The sequence below is a fragment of the Lissotriton helveticus genome, chromosome 8 (genome assembly GCF_964261635.1).
Source record: "Lissotriton helveticus chromosome 8, aLisHel1.1, whole genome shotgun sequence".
Classification (NCBI taxonomy): Eukaryota; Metazoa; Chordata; class Amphibia; order Caudata; family Salamandridae; genus Lissotriton; species Lissotriton helveticus.
In genome coordinates, this window is record NC_136069.1 from 385290746 (window position 1) to 385310107 (window position 19362).

At 44.0% G+C, this 19362-nt stretch overlaps 1 protein-coding gene across 2 annotated transcripts in view; it reads left to right on the top strand.

The window, feature by feature from the left end:
- The window catches only part of SMAD9 (SMAD family member 9), a 232923-nt gene that overhangs the window by 167935 nt on the left and 45626 nt on the right, over nucleotides 1–19362 (top strand). For both annotated transcript variants that reach the window (XM_078657189.1, XM_078657190.1), the window contains one exon: nucleotides 1523–1779. In XM_078657189.1, the coding sequence (XP_078513315.1) occupies nucleotides 1523–1779 (257 nt within the window). The remainder of the gene's footprint in view (nucleotides 1–1522; nucleotides 1780–19362) is intronic.

Here is a 19362-nt window from a genome sequence, read left to right on the forward strand (position 1 = left end):
GCTGGGCCAGTACTCGAGTCCCCGGCTCACAAGCTGGTGTAGGCCCAAAATTAAAACTCGACGTAACTTTGTCTAGAAAGCTGGAAAAAGTCCCGGGATTGCGCCAAAATGGAACACAATGGTTCACACATCCGGAGGCAGGATGGAAATTCAGGATTTGAGTCAGAATGATCCGGCGGGGGGACGGAGGTCTGCGGAGCCTATGCGGCCATCCTGGTTGCGACCGTAGCTCCTCCTGTTTGTGGGTTTTTGGTGGAATTTCTAGTTGAAGTACTGGACAGTGTAGCCTGTGGATATAGGCTGCATTATATGTCTTTAACTGCTCTCTTAAGTGTCTTTGCAGGTCTGCATTGTTTGACGACTTAAGAGATTATTTTGATTGCTCCGGGGTCCACGCACATGGGCGGGACTATTCACTAGATTATGACTATAACAGAGATACCCCTACTACAGAACTGGAGTTACAGGACAGAAACTACTCCTTCCACTTCCATGAAAAAGATGAATTATTGACTATTAGAGACACGGCAATGCCAGGGGTCAAGTATAAGGAGATGGTGAGGACATTTTTGTTCGGTGGTCAGAGTTCTACTTAACATATTGATCATGTGGGTTTGAAGCTAAAAAAGTGACCTACTACCCATATTACGTACTAGATTGAGACTTGCCAGGAAATGGGTTCACTGTGCTTCAGTGCTGTTTAATTCTGTCTCATGGACCTCACATTAATGAACTAGAAGTGATATTTTTTTTAACACGTACCTCTAAATGTAGACCTACATTTATTTACAACAACCTTCACACTGAGATCAAAGAACTGGATTCAAACATTTTTATTTTATTTTACGTCTTTCATTTACTATCGAGGATGTAACCAAGAGGAAATGTTGTGCTTCAGAGAACAAGAGAAATAGGACCAAGCTTAGCTTGGGGAGCATACATCTTATAAAGTTAGTCGTGGTTGGGGGATGTTTTGAAGTAGTATGTTTTGAGGATTTCTTGAGCATTATACGTGAGGAGGATACCCTTACATCCTCCTTTAGCAGCTTCCACATGCTCAGAACTTGCCATGGGAATTCTTGTTTGAGATACTCATCCCTAGTTTTGTACTGAGCGCATTTAGATGTGTGTAATAGTTAGGAGGTCGAGTAATACAAGTAGGCATGATTTAGCCATCATACGAAGTGCACAGAACCTCATCAAGAACCTGCATATACTGGAGGAGTCACCCGCAGTCTGTCCATAATAAATGATTTCCACAGCTATTGTTGAAATGTATTTTTTAAGTGATAATATGACAGTATGCTATTATTCGCCTCATGATCTGCATGTGTGGACATCATGGGCCTCACAATTTTATTGGGTATAGTTTCATTTACTGAAATAAAACCAACATAAAAGGACTCCTGTTAGTAGGTTATTTAAAGCATTGGAGTAACATTTCAGAGTGCCTACAGAAGTCTGCAAAGGTCTACAGGCACATTACCGCATTAAAATGTAACCTTTTGTGTACTGTTTACAGGCGTTCATCTGTATTATGTTGGAGGAGAGGTTTATGCGGAGTGTGTGAGTGACAGCAGTATTTTTGTTCAGAGCCGCAACTGCAACTATCAGCATGGTTTCCACCCAGCCACCGTCTGTAAGATACCCACCGGCTGCAGCCTGAAGATTTTCAACAACCAACTCTTCGCGCAGTTGCTCGCTCAGTCGGTTAACCAGGGATTCGAAGTTGTCTATGAGTTAACTAAAATGTGCACCATCCGAATGAGCTTTGTCAAAGTAAGTTTTTCCACTTTCAGTAATGTTTGGGATTTGGCGGCTTTGTCCATTATATCTGAGTTGTTCTAAACTTGTCATCTTAATCCACCAGCTCCTATGTCCAAGTTTAATTCTGCACTCTTAAGCCATTCCACTCTTTGAAGTAAAAGTAAAGAAGAAACCACAAACGTAAAATACTAGGTTAACAGTGACAAAATGGGCATACCATTTGCACTACCAACAATTGCATCATCCATGAATTTAGGGTAAAACCCAGTAGATGACTTGAGGGGCCAGCGAAAGAGTCAATGGATGTAAAAAAGCAAACAGGAATTAGAAATGTAAAGAATAGTTGCCACTAGGGTAGTAAAAGGAAATAAAGCTTCTATACAAATATTTGTCACAAATTCCACAAACCTTTAGATATTTTAATGTAGGAAATATTTGGGCAGATGGGTATTTAACAGCAGTGGGTAAGCTTCGGAGGAAGGGGCAAGTCAAGAACAATACTGACTTGGAACATTTCTTTCTTAATGCCTTCCTACTTCTTTTTTGGGACCGTGTCAAGGGTCCGTTTAGTGCCACGAAAGATAATAAAACCCATTGCTTCATTCCATTCCACTATCATGACTCTCTTTAGGTTGTTATGTCGCAGAGATGGAAGATCCACGCTGGACTTTTGTATCTGAGCCCTCAATTAACATACAATCTTCAGATCTTCACCAGTGGCATGGCTTTTTGTTATTTATTTTCAGATAATGCTCATAGTTCAGCTACGGATTATATAGTATTAGGGAGCATTCTCACTTGAGCTCGCAATGGGTAGGCAGTGCCTAATGCTGTTAGGTCACTTGGACAATTTGGTGCCAACTTGACATTGAGTGGTAATCACACTTGGTTGAGTTTCAGACATTTGACATGTGCTTTCATGTGCCAGCAATAGTATAAGGAGCGTAGTGGCTGCCTTCTTTTTTGTGACAGTGAATATGATAAGGTGGTTTGAGGGATAATATACATTATTGAATGAGTTTACGCTAATATCATTGGCTTTATACAGTACATATTTCAATGTATTTTTGTGGGACACCAGTTTAGGAAACTGGGTCTTTATGTGATATATCAGTAAGTTATTATACCATGTAAAGAGGCCAGGTGTTCCCTTATGAGTGGATAGGGGCTTGCTATAACAATCCCAAAGTGCTCTGTTAGGGGGTAGTGTGGTTGAGCAGCTTTAGGCTTAGCCTAACACAAGCAGGGGCGGCTCTTCCGCTATGGCAGAGAAGCGCCGCCCCACTGCTTTTAAGCAGTGCTAGGAAGAAGAAACATAAAATGATAATAACTTAGAGTTATTATCATTTTATGTTTCCTGCCTCTTTTGCGGGTGGTGGGCGGGTGCTGCTCTGCTTTGAAGCAAGGCAGGGGAGGAGTGGTTTGCCCAGTCCTAAGTGCGCAATGACTGTTTGGTTGGCCCTCTCGGGCCGCCCTAACCAGTCATGCCCACTTTTCTCTTCTCCATGCAGGCTGCAATACAGCCTACGTGGAGAACAACCCCAGGCCTCATTCCCTGGTTGATCATCCAACCGAGACGCTCAAAACCATTCACAACGCTGCATTACACCACGTCCTGGCATAACCCTGTCCCAGAATACCTAAGTATGCCATCACACAGATGGCTACTTCTGAAAAATAGTGTCCACCTCCGTTTAACCCACCTTAAGGGGTAGAAATACCCGACTAGCTAATGTTCCCGCTTGTACAGGTGCCAAGTGGGCTCTAGACAAAGGGGCCGGCTCCCTCTCCCATTAGGGAAAGCAGATCGCATTCCAAAGGCGGCAGCTCTATGAAGCATGCCGCCCCACGGAGGCTATTCAGCAGGTCATACTGTGAGAGGGGATGTTACACCCTCTTACCGGAAAGGCTTTAGTTCTGGGTCTCCTGAGAACTAAAGGCTCTCACCCTAGGCGGTCAGAACAAAATCTCAGGTGGCAGGCTGGCAGACATCAGTAATGGAGCACACTAGAAACTCATAGGTTTTCAGGGGGGACCTCTAAAGTGTCCTCTGGAGGCTTGCATTGGTAAATCCATCACTGGAATCAGTGTGGGTTTATCCTAATGAGATGTTTGATATCAAACATCCCTATCTTCAGTGAAGCCGTCATGTAGCTGGGGAACTCGTTTTCACCAGTGTCCTGCACGTTTTCAATTCGATTCCCTGGTCACTTGTACTGGCAGTAATAGGACCTACCAGCCCAGGCATATCTGCTCATGCAGGTATGCCCTCACATGGACTATTCAGCACCAGGGTGACTTGCAAATATTACATGCAGTGTTAGAGAACATGGTGCACAGGGATGTGTGAAGTGTTTTGTTTTCACTTTTGTCTGCACCAAGACATGCAGCTGCAGCTTACAATCGCAGCATTACATGTGCTTGATGAGGGGTCCCTTAGGGTGGAACAATTCATGCTGCTACCCTTAGGTACCAGACCCTCTTTTGTACCTCATGTCCTAGGTATCAGGGGTACTGTTTACCAGGGACTTACAGAGGGTGCTAAGGGTTTGCCAATTCGGGGAAATAAAAGAACAGTTTTGGGAAAGAGCTCTGGCACTGGGGACCTGGTTATCAGGAACTCAGTGCACTTCCAGGCGAAATCATATCAGTCACCAGGCAAAAAGTGGGGGTGACCATGTCTAAATGGGCTACTTTACTACAACCACTATGACTGTCAATCAATCATAAGCTGGGCCAAGAAAAATATTAAACAATTTCCCTGTCTGAGAACGTGAAGATGGGCTTATGAATGTACTGAGTGTTGAGGGGGAGTGGGGTGGAGGAGGTCATGTGACCTGGTTGATCACTCTTAGGCAATTCTGTTGGTTTCTCATGGATAATCTCCTATCCTTAAACTCCCCTCTATGCCTATCACTTAAGACCTGTTGTCACTGGATCCTTCTTTCCAAGATGCAAAAGAAGAAGTTGGGGAACCAATCAATTACAGTCTCTTTTAACCTGTTCATATTGGCTACTGCCTACTGAGGATGCACAGGATTTGTCTCATTTTACTTTCTTCTGGGTTCAGGTCTGTAAAGCTTAGGCATTTTTACATGCCCCACTGGTTTGTTGACTTCCAGTCAGGAACCTCTAACAGCCTGAAATGTGGCAAACATGTGCCTGGGATCTATCACTGAGTCTCCTGACTTTAGTTTGAATCAATTGCCTGTAAACCTCCCTTTCAGATATTGTCATTTGGCACTTACTCCTAAGCCAACAACTGTACCCTCAGTTTTGCTAGAGAGTGGAGATATTTAGGTTGCTGGCACACTTAGATACTAAACAATCAGATAGAACGCAGGTGTCTGTGGGGTGAGCTACATGCGACCAGCTGCCTGTGCAGAATGTTTTTTTAAAACTTTTCACTGCCCTACTGACATATGTATAAGTCATGAAAGGGTGTCAAAGCATACCTATATTATATATACATGTTATTAGGAAAAGGGGTCGATTTTAACTCTTTCACGGGCCTACTGTCAAGTACCTATATATCATAAGGGTGTCCACCCTTATGACACATAAATATATATGGGTCAATAGTGCAAAGGGGTACATTTTTAAAATATTTGTCTCCCCGATGGGGGACAAGCTTCAACTAGTCCTGGAAAGGGGAAAGAGTTTGCCGGTGCCCGATCCTTTCTGTGCACTAGCAAACCCCTCAATTTAACAGTTGGATTCCCAGTTCCAGGCTACCTTACTAATATGCATGTGATGCCAATTGTGATGTCACACTCGTGTATCAGATGGGTCAGGGAGGGATTGCCTAGCCATTTCCAATTCCAACCAAGACTTGAGTGAGCTGATGGTCGGAGCTACAGGAGACACTAAGGGCTGCTATTACTGCCTTTTGCTCTTCCCTAGCCATGTTTATCAGCTCTAACAACTTTTTAGGTCGCGCCTATCAGTCAGTGCAAGCTGCCTTGTTAAGAAAGACCTGTTGCGAATGTACAGTGGCATTACAGCCTGCCAATTGCTTTCCAATGGTTGAGTTTGTTGTCACTCTCATTTGCTTGCTTCTTATTTGATGACTTGCCTTCCTCTTCTTGTCTTTGTCCCTCCCCGGGAACAAGGGCTTTTCACCACCCTTATAACTGGCTGACATGTGTTTTCTGTCGCTCATTTTAAAGGAACTACTTTTCTCTTTTTGGTTAAACATTCCCATGAAAGTTCATGTGTTTTCCAGTTCTCTCCCTTGTGTGCATCACCCCTGCCAAAAACGTACCACGTGCTCTGTGTTGCCCTCTCCCCCTCAGTGCTGCTCACTCTCTCTCATGTGTTTATCTCCCCAACACTCCCCTGCAAACCCATAGCTTTGTGTTGCTCTCTGCCTTGTGACATTTACCTCAATGTTGCTGTCTTCCTCGAGTGCTGTTCGCTGTTTCTGTTCTGTGCTTCTCTGCAGCCAAACTTGCCCACCCCTCGGCTTTGTGTTTTCTCCATTGTGTGCTTCCCCGTGCTGCTTTTCCTGATTTTCCGGACCCTTTTCCACCACACTCTCCTTTGCTGCCCTGCGCTGTCCCCATGGTCCTTTTTATTTTAATTGTGTGCTTTTGCTAAAAAAAAATGATCTCTTTAAATGTACTGATCTAAGTTGTGTCCACCTTCTTGGATTGGTAAATAAAAGAAGGAAAATGGCATCTGAATCAGTCTGTAGATGCGGGCACCTCCTTCATCTTCCAGTGTGTCTTTGTCCATGTCAAGCTTTGTGAAAAGGAGTCGTGTTTCTGTGCCTCCAGCAAGGATCTAGGCTCTGATTACATTTTCTTTGGTCACACTATATCTAGTGTATCGCCTGTGAGCTCCCTAAACCCATAGACAACCCAAACGTATCTGACACCCCCAAGTTCAAGAGTCCTAGAAGTCCAAAGCATTACTGTTTTCGGGAAACATTGTAAAGCTCTGACAAATATCATGTTCAATTTGTATTATTGGCCAGACATTCAGGACAAGGGATATCTGGCAAGCACAGATTTCTTAGATCATATGAAATTAGAAAATATATAATTCCTATAGTGTTAATTTAGTTCTGAGTTTGATATCTGTCATCATAAGAACAGTGCATCGTAAACAATGAATCTCTCACAAAATGTATATTCTGCTGCAGATTAAAACATTACTTGAACAGACTACATATCATAGGAAAACCAACATATATTTGTTAGTGGCTAACTCGTAATATTCTGAGCATTATTTTGTTGGTTTATCGTCCACAATTTAAATATGTCCATTTCAGAAATACAGCAAAGCATACTCACAAAATTATAATAAAAAATGAAAGTTGCTCCACATTTTTCATGAGATCTTCAGGCTGCAATGAGATATTGATGAAGGGATTGTACGAATATAAAGCTTCAAATGTGATGAAAAAACTGAAGATGGATGGATGCCCAAAAAGACCAAAGAGGTGCATGTTCTTGGGCAATATAAAGACGTTTATTTTGAAGGAAGGTCCGATACAGTGGTGCGCCAACACGCTGGCAGTGAAAGGTTTAACACAAAGAACATATTTATTAAGTGTATCATATACATCTTAAATGATTCTACATGCTTCTGAAGGAACATAAACATGCTACTTGGTGAAAAGTGAAAGGCATGCTTTATGTGGCATCAACACTGCTCACTGTAGTATTCTGCATAAATGGCAGAAAGGAATATGCTACTTACCAGTATGCATCTGTTCTTGGCATGTAGAGCTGCAGAGTCGTACACTTTTGCAAAAGATCGCCACCTGGTGTTGGGCTCGGATGATTGCAGGTTGTTGTCTTCTTGGAAGAAGTCTTTGTAGTCACGAGATAGGTGACTCCTCCCTTGGACAATACTGCGCATGGTCATCGACTCCATCCTCAGATTGTTTTTTGCCATGATGGGAAATGATGGAGTTAGTAGAAGTAAAGAGAAAGGATGTCCATGCGTGTGCATCTAAGTAAGATGAGTACTGGAACGGATACAAGTCCCAGGGAGGTGGGAGGGCGTGTACGACTCTGCAGCTCTACATGCCAAGAACAGATGCATACTGGTAAGTAGCATATTCCGTTCGAGGCATATGAGCTGCAGATCGTACACTTTTGCAACGATTGTGCAGCAGTGTCTCCCCTAGAGGTGGTCGCTTGTATCCGTTGCAGCATACTGAAATAGTGTTTTAAGGACAGCTTGGCCTTCCGCAGCTTGCTGCTTGGCTTGCACATCAACACAATAGTGTTTAGTGAAGGTGTGTATTGTAGACCATGTTGCTGCCTTGCATATGTCCTCTAGTGGTATATTTCCTAAGAAAGCCATAGAGGCTCCTAGTTTGCGAGTGGAGTGCGCTCTAGGAAGAACCGTTACTGTACGTTTAGTTTTTTGATAGCATATTTGTATACACTTTACAATCCACCTGGCAATTCCTCCTTTAGAGATGGGATTGCCTTTGTGTGGAGGAGAGAAAGATACAAATAGTTGTTTTGTCTTTCTGAAGGATTTAGTTCTGTCTGTGTAGTATAACAGAGCTCTTCTAACATCTAAGGTGTGTAAAGCCCTTTCTCCAACAGAGTCCGGTTTTTGGAAAAACACTGGTAGCTCTACTGATTGGTTAAGGTGAAAAGGAGTGATAACTTTTGGCAGGAATTTAGGATTTGGCCTAAGAACCAAATGTTAGGATGTATCTGAAAAATTGGTTCTTCTATTGTGAATGCTTGTATTTCACTAATTCTTCTGAGAGAGGTGATGGCGACAAGGAAAGCAGTTTTCCATGTTAGGAATTGCAATTCACACTTGTGTAAAGGCTCGAAAGGGGGTCCCATAAGTCTTGTAAGGACCACGTTTAGGTTCATAATGGAGCAGGTGGTAACCTAGGTAGGATTATTCGTTTTAATCCTTCCATAAATGCTTTGATTGCAGGTACTCTAAAGAGAGATAGATGTTGTCTATTCTGTAAATAGGCTGCAGTTGATGCCAGATGCAGGCGTATGGAAGAATAAGCTAGATTGGACCTTTGTAGGTGTAGAAGGTAGCAAATAATATTTTGGATGGAAACATCCAGTGGATCAATATGATTATTGTTACAATATATTGCAAATCTTTTCCACTTAGCGGCATAACATGCTCTGGTAGTGGGTCTTCTAGCTTCTTTAATTATGTTCATACAGTCTGGTGGTAGGTTTAAGTAACCAAACTCTAAGACTTTAGGAGCCAGATCGCCAAATTCAGTTGGCTTGGTTCTGGGTGTCTTATTTCTCCATGGTTCTGTGTTAACAGGGATGGCGTGAGCTGTAATTTTTGATGTGGAACGAGTGAGAGATCTAGTAGTGTGGTGAACCACGGCTGAAGTGCCCATGTGGGAGCCACTAGTATCAGTTCGAGAGACTGTTGTCTGAGCTTGCGTACTACTAGTGGAATGAGTGGGAGAGGCGGAAAAGCGTACGCAAATCTGCCTGACCAATTCATCCATATCGCATTCCCCTCCGACCGTGGGTGTGGAAACCTGGTGGCGAAGGTTGGGCATTTTTCTTTTTCGTGGGTGGCAAACAGATCTATCTGTGGTTGCCCCCATCTTTGGAAGAATGGTTGAAGAACTTGTGGGTGTATCTCCCATTCGTGAATCTGTTGTGACTGACGACTCAACAGGTCTGCTATCTGATTGTGAATTCCTGGATGGTGTTCTACTGTCAGGTGTATGTTTTGAGGAATGGCCCATCTCCAAATGTTCTGTGCAAGCTGGGACAGTTGCAGAGAGTGTGTGTCCCCCTGTTTTTGTATATAATACATGGCTGTCATATTGTCCGTCAGGATTAGGACAGCTTTGTTTCGTACTTGTACTTGAAACGTTTTGAGTGCTAGGAAAATTGCTAGCAGCTCTAAATGGTTGATATGAAACTGTTTTTGTTGTTGTTCTATTGACCTTGTGTGGTATAATGCAAGAGATGGGCTCCCCATCCTGTGAGGGATGCATCTGTCGTGAGCACTATCTGTGGAACAGGTTCTAGGAACGGCCGCCCCTTTGTCAAATTGTTGGTGTTCCACCATTGCAGAGAGCGATATGTACGGCTGTCTACCAACACCAGGTCTGTGAGCTGACCTTGAGTCTGATTCCACTGTTGTGCTAGACATTCTTGTAATGGGCGCATTTGCAGTCTTGCATGTGGAACTATGAAGATGCAAGATGCCATCATGCCTATTAGTCTCATGAACACTCTGGCTTGGAGAGACTGCTGGTGTTGAAAAATGGAGACTAAGGTCTGAATGCTCTGTATCCTGGCTGGACTGGGATACGCTAGAGCTCTAGATGTGTCTATGGTAGCTCCTAGATACTGATGAACGTGCGAAGGCTCTAGGTGCGACTTGGTGTAGTTTATTATAAACCCTAAGTCGTGCAATGTTTGAATTGTTTGTTTTGTGTGTTGGACACACTGGTTGAACGATTTTGCTTTTATGAGCCAATCGTCGAGGTAAGGGAAGACATGTATTTGTTGTCTTCTGAGATGTGCTGCTACTACTTGTAAGCACTTTGTGAACACCTGTGGTGCTGTTGTGACCCCGAATAGAAGGACTTTGAACTGATAGTGCTGTCCTTGTATGACAAACCTTAGATACTTCCTGTGTGCAGGATGTATAGGAACAAGAAAATAGGCGTCCTTTAGGTCTAGTGTTGAAAGAAAGTCTCCCTGCTGTAGTGATGGGAGTACTTGTTGTAAAGTGATCATGTGAAAATTATCTGATTGTATGTAATGGTTGAGGGGCCTTAGGTCGAGAATTGGTCTTAGTGTCCCGTCCTTTTTGGGAATTAGGAACTACAGGGAGTAAACCCCTGTTCCCCGTTCCTCTAAAGGAACTACTTGAATAGCATCCTTCTGTAGAAGTGCTATAACTTCCTGTTGAAGCAGAGTTATATGTTCTGTGGACATTGGACGCTGCCTGGGTGGTATGTTTGGGGGGGTTGCTGTGAGTTCTAGGCAGTAGCCATGTTGGATAATCTGTCTTACCCACCTGTCTGTTGTGATGGAATTCCAGACAGGTAGGAACTGTGATAATCTGCCCCCCACCGGAGTGGAATGTTGTAGGGGAGGCACAGGGAAGTCACTGTTTGGGAGTGGAAGAGGAACGGTTTTTGCCTCCTTTAATCTTACAGCAGTTTTACCTGCATGGTGACTCTCCCTGGTATTTGCTTTATGAAACACACAAGTACACAGAGGAACATAGAGAGCAAGCATTAACAAAGACTGTAGGTTTGAATCTTTTGTCATGCGCTCAACATGCGGGCACACAGTGAGCATGTGCACGGAATAACACAGCTACAGAAACCTATTTGCAACAGACCAAACCAACATACAAACATGTAAAAATACCATCAGCAATGCACATACACCAGCAGTAATTTACAACCGTGTGCAGCAGGTTAATTATGGCCATGCGTCTCACTGGGGAATAGGGTGATGAGCAGCAGGGGAGCATAGGTTGAGGTGTGCCATGGAAGCACTGGTGCTCAACCTCAGAGAAGCACAGAGTGATGCATCACAGGTAAGCATTGAGTTATGTGCCTAAAGAGAGGACTAGATTAAGCATCTCAGGGCAGCACTTGTAATGTGCTGAATAGGAGCACAGGCTACTATGCTTGAGGCAAACACAGTTGTGGACACAGGGCTATGTACATTAAGTGGGCACAGTATGATAAGCACCATATAGCTCAGTGTTATACAGAGGGAGAACAGGTTAATTAGCCATATAAAGCTCACTTTGATGCAGTAGGTGGCCAGGTTGATGTCTAAGCAATGTCACATAGTTACATGTCAGTTGTGAGCATGTAGTATTTGCCCCTCTACAAATACTTTAATGCATGTGCCAGAATTCAAAGAAACACATATGGCACCAGATGAGCTACTTATGCCTTCGCTTTGCAAGGCAACAAGTGCTGTTTTAGGCTTTGTTTCTAGTTTATTTTAGTGATTTATTTACAATGGCTGGAAGCTATTTGTTGTTAAGTATTGAATTTAAAATGATTATATTTATAATGGGCCCCCATGTGTGCAGATAACAGAGACAGACACATACATGAACAACTCACATGAAGGCACACATTCACATCTCCAGAAGAGGCTCTATTTCAGGTGTGACACGTTTAGCTAACATTAGGGGACATATTATTCGCAGTGCGTACTTTCCCTGTTTGCACCACTCCACACCTTTCAAAAGGTACGCAATGGCACAAACAAGGAAAGTACACCCTATTATGGTGAATGTGTTGCCCTCGGAGCAGCTGCGAACTCTAGCTCCTCTGGGGGCTGCACGTTTTAGTGACATACAGAAGCAGCTGTTTACAAGCTGCTCCATGTTTCACTGTGCAGGCGGTTGCAGAGAGTGACAGCTCCTCCCTGTAGGGGGATGTCTGGGGAATCCATTGGACCTCCTTACCCCCCTTTCTGAGGGATGTACTCTGGAGGTGCACTGACATTGTGCCACCTTTTTGTGGTACACCGTCAGCATGCCTCCTGACAGCTTCTTTGCCTTTGTGCCCATTTCCATAATATGACGCAGAGGCAAAGAGATTCCCTCATTTGCATGGGGCAATGCACTATACACACAAGGGAATGCCCTCTCACGATAGCACTGGTGCACATGTGCACAAGCGTTATTATTATTGCAGAAGGGGCCAAGGGGGGTGGTTTAATAGCATTTATAATGCTAGGAGTGCAGTCTTTAACCTTTTGACTTCTCTGGACCCCTACAGAATCACTGCTAGATAGCAATTTCTACGATTTCAACTTCTAAACAATGAACAAAAATACAGAAACAACTATGCATCAAACAAATACACAAGCTATGAAATATTTTATTTCAATCACAACTAAATTAAGCCAAAACCAGAATTTTAATGGGAAGGTTGGAGCTTTTCACAACTTTAGTTTAATTTCTAAAAGATAAACTAATATGCTAGCCTCTACTGTCACTTTATCTTATTTGCTCCTAAAAAGTATTCTCTTTTTTTTCCTGGCGTACACCAGTACCTCAACTGAGGCCACCAATCATCGATACTAGATTCCGTTTGCGCTATTAGCGCTGCTCCCAAAAATCAGATAGATACCAACTTAATTTTTAGCCTCCATTTTCAGATTTCTTCACATAGCACTTTAGATTTCTCAGTTGTGAATTTTTTATTTATGTACTTTCTTAATCTGCTAACATAATTTAATTTTCTAAAGAGTCACGGATCCCCCAGGGACCATGGACTCCGGGTTTAAAACCTCTGATCTAGGACTTTCAAGTCTATGCTTATATTAGAAACTGTACTTAACAGACTTTTGGAATGACAACATGTGTAAATTACACATGCTTGAGTTTGCAATTGCAAACTACCACAGTACACCTGGCAAAGAACTATTGTCCAGACTCTCATTCATCTGGATAGTGTCCTACCTATCACATTTGTACTCATCATAATATAAAGAGTCTTTGTTTCACTCTCTGATTCACTCAAACGTCTTTCAGGTCTGGAACACTAAGGACTTCCACCCCGCCAAATATAAAAGGTATGGTTGGAAATCTCTTACTTCCAAGGACTTGTCACTCATGTATTCATTCAGTACATGAGAGGAGTGCTACTGCTGCATTTTGCACTTTGCCCCATCTTCATAGTTTCATGGGGGTTGTATGCACAATTTGGAATGGTCTAATATGCACATAATATTATGTGAGTCGGGAGCCGAAAGATCACCGCTGAGCGGAATGCTTCTATTTTCATTAGATGTCAAATATCCCTTTACCTGAGTTGATGTATACTTTTCCTCACATCTTGAAGTAAGCCAAATATTAATATTACTGAGATATTTCCGATGTAGGTCATTTTCCTTTCTGCTTGAATCTGCTGCCACCTAGTGGCAGAATGTAGAATCATTATAAAAAGGATGAAAAAGTAACACAACCCTTGACAACACCTTCGTCAAAATGGCTCTCCTGGCCCCGCCTGATGGTACTGTTACATTGCAATGTCGTACACTCTGTTGTCAAAGAATGACCTTGCTTGTTCCTAAGCATATTTTCTGTGTCTGGCACATCTAATGGGAGAAGAGGCCCCTTACTTTCTTATCAATTCCATGAGAAATCTATAGCGTGCTGGACCCCACGAATTTGATGGAAAATACCTAATGCCTTTTGATGTAATTTTCAGAAAAAACGAGTGAAATAAGCTTTACGTGATTTTGCGTGATTTTTTGAGAAATATAAATATTTCTCTGTTATCATCTGCTTCAAGGAGACGTTAGTTTTTTATGCAAAGCTCGGCTCGTCTATCTTAGTAGATAGGGCTTTGCATCAAAACCAATGGGTGTCTGTACTGGGCTTTGCATCAAAACCAATGGGTGTCTGTACTGGGCTTTGCATCAAAACCAATGGGTGTCTGCACTGATCTGCCCAAGTAACACCCCAGTAACTCTCCTTTGACGTAAAGCAACTCAAATCACTTTAAATCACTTTTTTGCGCTGCACAAAAGGGCTCAGTTTCAGCACGAAATAATTGTCACACTGGAAAGTAAATAAATACATCACTTTGCATCACTAGAGCTGTGAACAAAGAAGCATTGGAATGTTGGAGCTCCGGGCTTCTACCAGCCATTATAAGCCCGGAGCACTCTATTGTTTTCAATGGAGATACCAACATTCCAATGTTCTAATACAATATATGAAAAAGTCAGTTGGCGAATAACCATGTTTTCAGCAGTCTTCTAAATGCCATGAGCGACGTGCTGCTCTTTATCGGGATCGGTAGGCGGTTCCAGGTTTCCGCTGTCCCTAATAGGTAGCTTCTGCTCCCCCCCCAGCAAACCTGCTTGCACCTGGGTATTAAAAGTAGTTTTGAATGGGCTGACCTTACATTTTAGGCTGGCATATTCCTTTTAAGATGTGTCCTTAGATACTGTGGTCCTTTACCCTGTAGGGCCTTAAATGCTAGGCATTGTAATTTAAATGTAATTCTTTTTACAATGGGAGCCTGTGGAGGTCTCTCAATCTATGGGAGACTGATTCATATTTGGGGATGTCCAGTATTAATCTAGCTGCTGCATTCTGCATTCACTGCAGTTTCAATAAAAACTGAGACTGTATCCCCACATATAGGGCATTGCCATAATCCAGTCTGGAAAGGGCCAAGATTGTGATCAGCGTTATCTTCCTGATCATCTTTAAAATACCCCAGAAGGTGGAGGCAAGCTTGTTAATTTGACACTCAAATGTCAATCTATCATCAAATACAACCCCTAGATTCCTAGCCTTATATCCAATTTGCCTATTTAATTTATTTACAAGTCCCTAGTTAAATGCCACTACATGAGCCTGGGACCTATAAATTAAATGCTGCTGTTGGGTCTGCTGCACTGATTGTGCCAACCACTTAGGTAGCCCTTTAAACATCTCTCAGGCCTGCCATTGCAGCCTGTGGGTACAGTTTTAAACTGCCATTTCGACCTGGCAATATAAACATTTTGCCAGACTAAAACTGTCCTTTTTAATACATATAAGACATCCTTGTGGTAGGCCTGCACAGCCTGAAGTACTGGGCGCAGTGTATTTAAAAAGGTGGACATGTACATTTAAGTTTTACATGTCCTGGTATTGACAATCTACTAAAGTAATTTTTCATCACTACAAAGCCAACCTCTCCCATAGGATAACATTGGAGTTACCTTATAACGTTTTATAAATGTAATTTTCAAATGAGACCAAGTAACCAGTTCATGTCTGCTGTCTCTGGAATTGGAATTTAAAATCCTAGCTTATGGTGCAGTAGGATTTTAAAGTACAATATTGAAAATGCCACTATTAGAAAGTTGGGATTTTTTTGCCTTATATATTTGGTGCCTGCAGCCTGTCTCTGGGTCACATGACTGGGTGCAGCTGACTGGTGGGCTTTGTGTATTCCTCCTAGATTGCCGCATGCAATGAGTAGTTTAGATGTGACTGTATGGACCATCGCAGGATGGGAGGGCGGAGCTGGACCCATCCCCACTTACACTTGAATAGGATGTGTTGTGTCTCCACACAAAGGGCTGCATATCCCCTGTAGTTAGCCTGAAGCAAGGGCCAGGAAGCTAGAACATTAGTGCACTTCAAAGGCATGCCTTTGTGAAGCTTCTCCCCACTTCAAATGCACAACTATGTATAAAAGAAGGACCTCAGACATCAATTCTTCCGTACACTTCTGGACTTGTGGATACTCTGACAGGAAGAATGACTGCTGTGCTGCTACAAGGACTGCCACTCTGCTGACCTGCAGCCATATTGCCTGGGGATGGAGAACTGGACCTGCAACTTCATCTTGAACTCAGGACCCCAGAGTGACTCCAAGGGCTAGTCTGCTGGCCTCCTGATCAGAGCCTTAGGGACATAAAAGGATTCCCAGCATCCTGCACCTGCCCCTGGACCCAGCTGCAGGCCCCTCAGTGGTGCCTCTCAGGTCCTAGACCCTTGGTGTAGCTCACAGGTGCTGAAATCAAGTTTTTGAGCTCTTTGCTGCTGCAATTGGGCCCGTTTGCACCGAGATCTCGTCGCTCACGCCGCAAATCAGCGGGAAGCTCCATCAGCCTGACACTTTGTACTGCAACAACGACCGTTCACTGGGACTGCTGCCACGAATGTCCAGCAACGGCTGACGTGACGCCGGCTCTGACAGCCTATTGCTGCACTCTCTCTGCTCCTCACGGCCCTCTACAACGCGAACAGGACTCTTGGTACAAACTTGAGAAGGTAAAACTTCAGCTGGCCTAACCTAGTGACTGTATCTGACCTGTGCTCCATCGTGGTTGGCCTGAAAGTGTGACTTTAAACGAGATCAGCGCGACCTGATATCCCAAGTCGGCACTTTGTGCATTCTGGTGCTATTTTCACCAAACTCTTTACAAAATTCATATCTCCAGTTCTACTGATTTGATTTTTGTCATTTTGTTCTTGTTTTGTTTATTATGTTTTGCTCTATTTTCCTAAGTTGGTGTGGGATCTTTTTGTGTGGTGTTTTACTGTTTGAAGTGTTGCACAAATACTTTACATATTGCCTCTAAGGTAAGCCTTACTGCTCTTTGCTAAAGCCTTGCAGGATTCAACATTCACAGCGTGGCTTGCAATCCAGTCCTGAGTCACCACGCATACGATATCACAGCATAGCCTACCCTGATGTCAGATCTAGCTGCTAGTAATGCCCTTATGTGGGAAGCTGGCTCTGTATATATATACCAAAGTAAGGTATAGTGTGCACAGAGTCCAGTGGAACCCCAAAATTAGGCAGAGGAAAAGTTAGATAGCAACTTACTCTCTATTTGTGGTAGGTTGGTCGAGCAGTAAGGGTTAACCAGAGGACAGTGTTAAGCATTTGTTTTACACACTCAGTCAACAAATGAATTCACACACTCAAAGACTGAACTTTAGACCAATTGTTTTTGTATAAAAATATATATTCTTTTAGTTATTTTATTTACTAGAACCAAGCAAGCCTGGCACAGGTAAGTGATAAAATACTTAGCAGTAAATATACAGTTGTAATACAGATTGGATTGTAATTGTATATGCACTTTGTTTTGACTTACAGTATTGTCATTGAGAAATGCAATGCTTTGTTAATACAGTACATACACTTTGAATGGGCTTTTTAGTAAAATTACAGGTAAATTACTTTTGAGATTACTTTTCTTACACAGTGTAGAATACCTGGATACTACACTGGGACATTTCCCATAAACAGGTAAGTAAAATCATTTTGTTAGTTAGGCAAATGGGGGTTTAGGCCAGCATGAAAGATGCACCCTCAACGGCACTAGGGTGGCCGGGTGCAGGGTGCTGTTTTGGGATCCGAAGCCCTGTAGCTTTCAATAGGGAGTCTCCGGTTTGCAAAAGCACTGCAGGCTCGGGGAAGAAGGTCTTCTGGGTGCGACCATAACTTCGAGAGGGATGTTGGGTGTTGGCTAGGCACCGTGGGTTGGGCCACCCAAGGCCATGGGGTGTCGTGTGCTGGGGTGCCTTTTAAGGTCGGATCTTCTTACCAGCTCCTGGTCGCGGTTGGGGGAACCTTCCGGATTTATGCTGCAGGTGTCAGCTGGAGGCTTGAGGCAGGTCATGGATCGCTGAATCTTGGGTCAGGATCGCCGGGAAGACCTCCTCATGGTGTTTGCCCACTCAAGCTCGGGCTGTGGACGGCGGGTGCAGAGTGGTACCGATTTGCAGCTTCCGGCTGGGGCCAGAGGTTGGAGATGAGCAAATCCAGTGTTCACCGGAGACACAGTCTCTGTGGTTGAAGGCAGGCAGGTCGTCTGGGGTTTTCAAAGTTGCTGACTGCAGGACACACCGGGATTTCGCAGGAGCAGGTTCGAGGTGGAGACAGGTCGGTAGGGCTGGGGCCAAGTCAGTGGGTGTCTTCTTCTTGTTAGCTTTGGCAAGGCTGTTCGGTCCTTCTTCTTCTTTTCTTCTTGTAGGTTCTTGTCTGACTTCTTGGTTCAGGGCAGCTGTACTTAGAGGGCGTTGTAGGGGTTTTGAGGTCAGTAGCCAATGGGCTACTGATCTTAGGGTGACTACACCCTTGATGTGCTCATACCACGTGGGGGTGTGAGCCCAATCCCTAATCCTGATTAGAGAGTGCCTGCCATCAGCAAGATGGCGGTCACTGAAGAGTGGGCTTCACCTTGCCTCCCCCACCTGAGGGGTAGAGTTGGCAGAGGTGGGTACACCTTCTGGGCTGGCCAAGTTTTCCCACCTGTCTTCCTGCCGAAAAGGAGGGGAGACAGGAAGGGGACCTGCCCCTGATAGCAGGAGAGGCTGGGGGTAGCATTACAAAGGCTGCAGGGTCTTTGAAGCTCCTCTGCCACAGATGGCTCTTCCGGGCCTGGGGGAGGTGTGAACACCTTGCCCAGGAAAGGTTTTATTTCTGGGTTCAGGGAGCAAAGGCTCCCACCCTAGGGGTTCAGAAACATGTCTCTTGGTGACAGGCTAGTGTGTACCAGTCAGGGAACCCAGCAGAGGCTGGTCGTTTTTCTGTGCATTTTTCATTAACTCCCACACTGGCATCAGTGTGGGTTAAATGTGCTGAGAAGTTTGATAGTAAACTTCTCAGTTTTCAGTGAAGCCATTATGGTACTGTGGAGTTCGTAATGACAAACTCCCAGCACCATATACTCTTAATGGCAGCACTGCACTTACAATGCCTAAGAATTTACTTAGACACTGTAGGGGTACAGGGGTCATGCACCTGTACCCTCACCACTGGTATCGTGCACCCAGCTAGAGGGGTGACTGATCCATGCCAGAGGAGTGGGTTGTAGACATGGCACACAGGGATGTATGTCATGTTGACTCTTCACTTTGTTCTGCCAAAACACGCAGCCTGCAAGGCCAGTGTGTGAGTGTAAAGGGTGGCAGAATAAGAGCTGCAGCACTTAGAGGCCTTCCCTGGTCACAGTGCCCTGGGTACCTGTGGTACCCATTTACCAGGGGCTGACCTGTGGTCAGAGAGTGCCAATTGGGTGTACAAGGTACAGTTTTGGGAAAGAACACAGACCCTGGGAACCTGATTGGCAGGGACCCAGGGCGCATCAAGTCAAAGTGCATCAG